This window comes from Silene latifolia, chromosome 6 (genome assembly GCF_048544455.1).
Source record: "Silene latifolia isolate original U9 population chromosome 6, ASM4854445v1, whole genome shotgun sequence".
NCBI lineage: Eukaryota > Viridiplantae > Streptophyta > Magnoliopsida > Caryophyllales > Caryophyllaceae > Silene > Silene latifolia.
Window position 1 is genome coordinate 75,860,791 of NC_133531.1, and position 7,625 is coordinate 75,868,415.

General features: G+C 34.2%; 1 protein-coding gene and 1 pseudogene across 2 annotated transcripts; one reads left to right on the top strand and one right to left on the bottom strand.

Moving 5' to 3' along the window:
* The first annotated feature begins 346 nt into the window (after positions 1-346).
* LOC141586887 (PLAT domain-containing protein 3-like) lies at positions 347-3,057 on the top strand. 2 transcript variants are annotated; one of them, XM_074408284.1, is made up of 3 exons: positions 347-575; positions 675-900; positions 2,324-3,057. In XM_074408284.1, exons 2-3 carry the CDS (start codon positions 835-837, stop codon positions 2,789-2,791), a joined length of 534 nt encoding a protein of 177 aa, XP_074264385.1. In that variant the 5' UTR covers positions 347-575; positions 675-834; the 3' UTR covers positions 2,792-3,057. The 2 variants fall into 2 exon arrangements, with proteins under 2 accessions (XP_074264385.1, XP_074264384.1); XM_074408283.1 differs by having other exon boundaries at positions 365-900.
* Positions 3,058-3,186: 129 nt separating this feature from the next.
* Positions 3,187-5,827, bottom strand: LOC141588238 (TPR repeat-containing thioredoxin TTL1-like; annotated as a pseudogene).
* Positions 5,828-7,625: the final 1,798 nt, after the last annotated feature.

The following is a 7,625-nucleotide window of genomic DNA, read 5'->3' on the forward strand; positions in this document are numbered from 1 at the left end:
GAAAGAAATGAAGATGATACAAATTGATCCGTGAACATTTTTGTTTGTCCATATCCATCCACTAATTTTAGCGAGCTTGATTCATTTGTCCAGTAAGCTATTTTTGGACAAATTTTCTTGACCAAATCCACTTTTAATTATTAGCAGATCAACGGGCTAATCTGAACTTGATCAACTCTACCTTTTTTTCCGTAAGAAGGAAATCCGCAGCAGCTAATTTTGGTGCGCACCGGCTAAATTCTCAGATATGGATAATTTGCAAACCATAAGGCATGGACTTACGCCAGAAATACTCCACAAAATTCTCTTAGGGGGCTTAAATCTGGATCTCCTACAAATTTCACCTAAGTTTTAATTTTTAACCATAAAACTCTGCCTTTGCTAGCTGATTAGTTTTAATTACAATAATGGTATTTGTACCTTTTCAAATTGAAATATCTACCCTTATGGAGTTATGGATTAAATAATGCACAACGTACAAGAAGGCAAAGTTAATTGAGGTTAAGAAATAGTCATGGAATAGTTAGCCATCATTTTCCGATAAATAAGATCTGAAAAGGAATAGAGATCAGATCGTAAGTCCCATAGCACTACTTGACATGATCTAGATTATTTTACAGATTAAGACCAATAAAATTAAATTGTTGGGATGATTGACAGCCTTTTGTTATTAGATAAATGCATGTTATTACAAGGATTTTGGCCTGGTCTCACCATACTACATTTACCATGAAATCCTGTTTATAAGTGATGTACCGAACCCCTCCATCTCCAGGCCTTAGTCATCTAAAAGAGAGAACGAGTACTTAAATCGGAAAACGGAGAAGGTAAATAATGGAGAGCACGCCATATTTGTTCAATGTGATCATCCTTTTATCCTTACTATTTGTTGCTCGATCTGTAAGTGCACTACTAATTGCATCTTTTTTTTATTTTACGATATCATGAACGGAATTGCCTTCATCTAGTGGTTACGAATGATAGGTCGAATGCCAGTTTATGGACTATACAACTGGATGTACAATGCTATTGTACATCCAAGGTTATTTTAGACTTTAGTCTTCCTCAACTACTTTTATATGTTAAACCCTAAACCAAGACTACGTAATTCAATTCAACTCCTCTTCTCTCTCTAACTGCTTCTATATTTTGATCTCCATCTTCCTCCATTATGTAGTTAACTAATCTTCTCCTTTCAAATTATTTTAACAACTATTATATCTCCCATTCTTCAATCAGAATCAATATGAATTTAATTGATTTTAACCATCACGGTGAGAGAAGCTTCAACGGCAGATGAAACATCAAAAGGTATCATCATCAATGGAAAAAAAAACTTTGAAGGAGCATGAAATAATCAATAGAGTTTTTATCGGGATTTAGATTATATAAATAATGGAATCTCATCTTACAAATCTGTTTGAATTAGGTCGTGTTTTTTTTTAAACTATATTTCCTATAAATTTAAGCTCGAATTCTTTTCATAATAACTCATATTCTTTTCTTAATAACTCGTATTCTTTTCATACATTACAATTTAGTTCAAGCTCGTGTTCTTTTTATAATAGCTCACATTCTTCTCATAATAGCTCGTATTCTTATTAGCTCATTTTTTTTTAAAAAAAATAGCTCGTATTCTTCATGTGCGTACAATTTATGAGTTCATAGACATTTAGTTATGAAATACGATAACATCTGAAACATTATTTGGTCGTGTTTTTTTTTTAAAGCACATTTCATAAAATTTAACTCGAATTCTTTTTATAATAACTCATACTCTTTTCTTAATAACTCGTATCTTTTCCATACATTACAATTTAGTTCAAGCTCGTGTTCTTTTCAAAGTAGCTCGTATTCTTCTCATAATAGATCGTATTCTTTTTAACTTGAATTTTTAAGCTCATGTTTTTTTTTTGGTATATAATAATAACTCGTATTATTCATGTGCGTACTATTTACGAGTTTATAGACATTGAAATATTATATAAGATCAAATTTGGGGGAAAGGGGAACTTTTGCTAAAGAGAGAACTACAGTACGTTAAGTTTTACGTTGTTGAAGTAAAAATTTTAATTTTTTTAATGGGCTATAGATTGTTAATCATATATTATATGGGCCTGATGTACAATACTTCTGTACAACAGGATGTATAATACTATTTGTGGTCGAATGCTGCAAGCTTTTTGCGTTTTATATTCCTTTATTAATAGAGATATACCTTCATCTATCTAAGACCAACGCAATTTACATGAATATAAGATTACACTTCTTTTTAAGTTATATGATCAAAGGTTATTTAAGATATATTGTTACTTTGGTACAGGACTACGACGATTACAACTGTGTGTACACATTCTACATCAAAACCGGGTCAATAATCAAGGCCGGCACAGACTCAAAAATCAATCTAGAGCTATGGAACAAACAAGGAGACGGAATTAGGGTGACTGATGTTGAGAAATGGGGTGGACTCATGGGCTCAAAACACGACTACTTCGAACGTGGTAATTTAGATCTGTTCAGTGGCAGAGGTCCATGCCTCCGTGGGCCAGTTTGCGCTTTGAAGGTCGTGTCCGATGGAGCAGGCTCGTACAGCGGCTGGTATTTGAACTACATTGAGGTCACCACCACTGGACCATACTCAGGGTGCGCTAAACAGAAGTTTGATGTGGAGCAATGGTTGGCCTTAGATGCATCACCCTATGAGCTCTTCGCAGAAAGGGACTACTGCCCTTATACTGGGCCTAATAAGAGTGGGCCCACTAATTTAAGGTCAATTTTATCCTCTTAAATGGTTTGGGTGAAGCCCAAATGAGGGGTTTCTTTGATATGGGCTTCTTCGCCTATGAGCAGTGATGGAGCCAAAATCGTTAAAGTGTGCATGGGATCATTTCTAATGTAATTGTTATTCATTTCTTTTATTGCGTCACTTTTATGAGATTGACTTGGTTCAATTATAATATAAAATGTTTGGTTTGGCATGAGATTGATGTAACGAAATGGTTTTGTATGTTGCTTGTAAGTTGTAATAATAAAGGGTTTTTTTGGGTATTCAAATTTTGCCGTTGTATACAATTATTTTTGTGAATGCTCAGAGTCACAGGTACATGCAAGTGACAAATTCTTTGATTGTCATTTTTTTTTTTCAAAATGCAAAGTATAGAGAGAATGTAAAGAGAAAATAAGGAAAACCAAAAACTCGTCTTATTACATTATGACGGGGTATATATTACACATACTATATATACACGTACAATAGAGACCTATTTTTTTTTGCCCTTTATTTGGATTCTATACAAGCGAAAAAAGTACTACAGCATCTTACTAACAATGAAAAATAGTCCCATATTGAACATTTCCTTCACCATGAACATTGAACAATACATACAACTTTTGTATGTATACTAGCTTAGGTACTCTTTGATTGAGGACTCTAAAGACTCGCAATCTTCTCCGGAAACAGTCTTTATGCTTAACCCGCTTCTGTATATTTTGAACACAGGCAATGAGCTTATACTAATGCTTTCTGATTTCATCAAGCTGTGGTTATCGACCTTTTCATCAATCTCAACCTGTAAATTCGTAAGTATCACTAATTAAGATTTTTATTGAGAAACAAAAACATCAAAACAACCTGACAACCATCAGTCCCAACATGATTTAGGGTGAGCTACCTGCTACGGTGAAGGTGGGAACCATCACGAGTTACAACATGTTTGGGGTTCTCATATCATTGGTGTGGTGTATTTAGGGGCGTCAACTGAGATCATGAGTACCATAACTCAATGATTTTACTGGCTAAGTTAGCCGACATTTGCATTTTATAGACAATTTTATTACTACATACTCCCTTAATCACACGAACGTACATATGAATGGCCTACGTATATGTGTGCGGAGATTTAAAAATTAAAATATGTGAATATTGGTGCAGTTTGAAGGGAGTATAAGATAACGGTAACCATTAAAGAGGAGTAATACCTTGAGGAATTTCAGAGTTGTGTATCTATTGCTGAGTTGTTCAAGGGACTGCTGCATTCTTTCGTCTTCTGGCAAACCTATTCAAACAAAACCATAAATTAAGCTTATCTTACATTCTTTCTTATTTGGAAGGTCTACGAAATTGAGGCACTTTAGTTTATGATGTGCAATTACCAGGCCAGGATGTCAAGTTTCTAAACTGTTGGCTGCTCTCGGTTTTAATTACCGCATTTCCATAGATCATGTTTGACACATCTTCTCCACGCTGCTTCTTGAGGTTCACTTGGGCTTCAAACAATGCCTTCCCCACATCCTCGTCTCCTAATGACTCTTGTAACAATATTTCATAATCTTTCGCAGCAGCTTCCCATGTTTGCAACTGTAAAAACAACATTATTCCGTGCCTCAGCCCTCAAGGCTCTCGCTAGTGTGGGGGGTAAGGGGTTATATGTCTACAGCCTTATTACCCTTTGGTAACAGACTAAAAGCACGAGGAAGCTATTTTTGGATGACCTTTAATGAAACCTTCTTCGTCAAAATCTGGTACTTGACGCCAAATGAGGATTCTCGGATATAAGCTTAATACCTTGGTAAAACAGTCAGCTCTTCTTAGTCGAGCCTTAGAGTATGTAGGGCGTACTTTGAGGGCAGAAGTACAGTCCTCGACTGCTTTCCTAAACTGGCCGAGCTTGGTGCGACAAGCAGCTCGGTTACAGAGTAAGATGGAATTGCAGGGTTCATGCTCAAGGCCTTGGCCATAAGCCACACAAGCTTCTAAGAACATTCCCTCTTTGAAGAGCTCATTCCCATGGGATCGAGCTGCTGACACGGTTTTAGCCCTTCGTGTGACAGCACTCAAATCCCTATTAGTTGCGTCTAATCTACCTGCTTGTTGTACTACTTCCATCGCATCATCGAACCTGCAAAACCCATTCAAACTCTCAGTGTTAAAAGCCATTGTGCTCCATAGATTTTCCCCAATAGGATAACAACAATGAAGCCAAGAGCAGATAGAGATGTTTTGTAAAACTAGAAAGGCAAACCTGCCGGCAGCAATGTCAACTTGAGCGCGGATCAGCAACAGTGTGGCACTCCCAGGTGAACCAAAGAACTTTGTATATTGGTCTACGGTCGAATTTCGGACCATTTGTTATTGTTATATCAGCATCTTGATGCCTATGGAGTTTCAGATATGCCTCAGCTTGCAGTGCAATTATCTTTTTTGTGCGTGTCGATAAAACACATCATTGTTAGTCACTTCAGAATTAGTATTATGGTTAATGATAAATGAGACGAAGATAACAAAAGATAAATGCTTTTCAAGAATGAAAACCAATGTAGATTCAAGGACAAAATGGAGTAACCATTGGTGCAGAATCTGCGCCAGCTGCTATAGCATTGCCAGATTCTGTGAGAACTGTATGCCAATCCTTGAGCCTCTTTGCATCATCACATTTCTTCAAATGGTGTAAAACAGCTTTTGCTTTGCTTGTTAACACAGCACTCTTATTACTCCTATAAGAAGCCTGAGCCTATTAATGGTTTGTAAAACCGCTATACCTAAGCATATTCACCTGATCAGAGTAAAATATAATAATGGTACCTCAGGTAAAGATTAGCCAATCATGACATAAACCATGACATTCCCAGATGAAACACGGATAAGATTAGCCCCTCCTTTTCGATTGCTTTGGTGATCAGCTATCATCATCTCCAGCTCCCCGGAAATTCCCAACGTTTCCTTAGGAACCGTCTTTACTGTATTTTGTCCTCGATTTTGGACATGATTCTGTTTTACACCATGGGGTCTTCTTATTGTAGATAGAAGATATCCGTCTATAGTCATAAATCGGCTAAATATTCACCCATTCTAAACATAAGACAAGCAATAAATTAGAGTCTAAAAATATCACCACTTTAATTATATTTAACCGTCTTTCACTATAAATGAATATATCCGTCTATAGTGAAACTAATTCATTTTCTAAACGATATCTAGAAGAAATAGAGCGTATAAGAACTCCAAAGCGTCGAGTCACATCTCTTTGGCATGATTCAACGACCATAAGAAAAGATAATGCCACGCTCAATAGTGCAACGTATAATATAGGAATCGTTAAAAAAGACCGTAGTCTATAACACGTTTACGAAGTATACAATAACTAGTTTATAGATTGTATTTATAAAAATTTTCGTAAATTCTTATATTTACAACATTGTTTTGGTTTCTTATTTGAGGTAATTGATTTCCCATATGTTACATGGAAATTATATACTTGACAATTACAATTACAAATACAATACTTCTATAACAGTATAATCTACATATTTAAATTATAGTATTATTTTTTTTTTCAAAATAACATTAGTATTAAGAGAGTATTAATTGTAAAAACATAGTTACATTCTTATTGATGTATATCATGTTTACACCCGTCGTATCTCATATCTTTGCTTAGAGCATGCATATGCCAACATGTTTACACCTATGTTAAAGCATGTTAATAATTCAAATATCGGTAAATTTTACCATATAGGATAAGTTTTGAAATGTTTGCACAAAAATTAAAATTGAAATGAGGACAAAATAAAAAGTAGAATTACGAATTAAGTCAAAACAATATCAGTTAATGTATACGCTTGAAAACTTGGCATAAATGGAAAGAACGCTTATGAGTTACACATTATGATATCTCTATAAATTATTTTCTATTTGATATACTAATCAGTATATGTAAATGACCATATTAAAACCTCTTTGAGCTTTTGAAATTGTTTTACGACCCGTTAGTCGCGAGACATATTTGGTCTCTATGTCCCCATAACATTACTCGTGTCTCATATCTTTTGATGCACAAATTCAAAAGTCATAAACTAAGTTGAATTTATTTTTTAGTTTCAAGGTATTCAATATTTAACTGGTAGAAATTGGTACAAAATTAATTTGCAAATCAATTTGAGGTTCATTTTTGTTAACATGGTGGGCTCATTTAATAGTCAATATTAGTCGTGTATGAGTTAGTAGATATAAGTTTGATGATCATTGTGGACCATTTGATTAGTGAGCTAGTGGATGTTGGTAAAATTGTGTTTAGTATGAGGTGAGTATTTAGGCGGGAAATTAAAAAAGATATTTATGGTTTGTGTTTTATTATTTATAAGAAATAAGAAATTGGCCACTTTTAACAATGTAAGTATAATGTGAACTGGTAAAAGTAACCAATTTATAAGAAATAGTGAACTCTCTAATGCATACCCTTTAATCCTTTATTAATGTTTAAACAATGTCAACCTACTCATAATCAAATTTTATTCGTATAAATTGCATTAACTAATAATTTTTTTTGAAGGAGATCGGAGATAGTCTCTAAATAAGTTATTGATATAACATTGTACTCATTTATTCGTCTTCATGAGCATTATATAATTATATTGTTAATCATGACTTAAAACGACTCTTTAACTTTGTATATATTCTTATAATATGTGTCATTTTATTTTTAACCATGTTTTCACCTGTTTATCGGCCGTGTTACTGTTTTGTATTATAATTATAAAATAAGTTCATAATAAATTTATTGTGAGACCTTCTCTAAAGACATTTACCCAATGCTTCTCAAATCCAAGTTGTTAATTGTTAGATT

What these genes read in the sequence shown, in the direction of transcription:
- LOC141586887 (XM_074408284.1), top strand. Translation starts at nt 835, where the DNA reads ATGGAGAGCACGCCATATTTGTTCAATGTGATCATCCTTTTATCCTTA. An exon ending in TACTATTTGTTGCTCGATCT is followed by an intron (nt 901 to 2,323) that starts GTAAGTGCACTA and finishes ACTTTGGTACAG; the next exon opens with GACTACGACGATTACAACTG.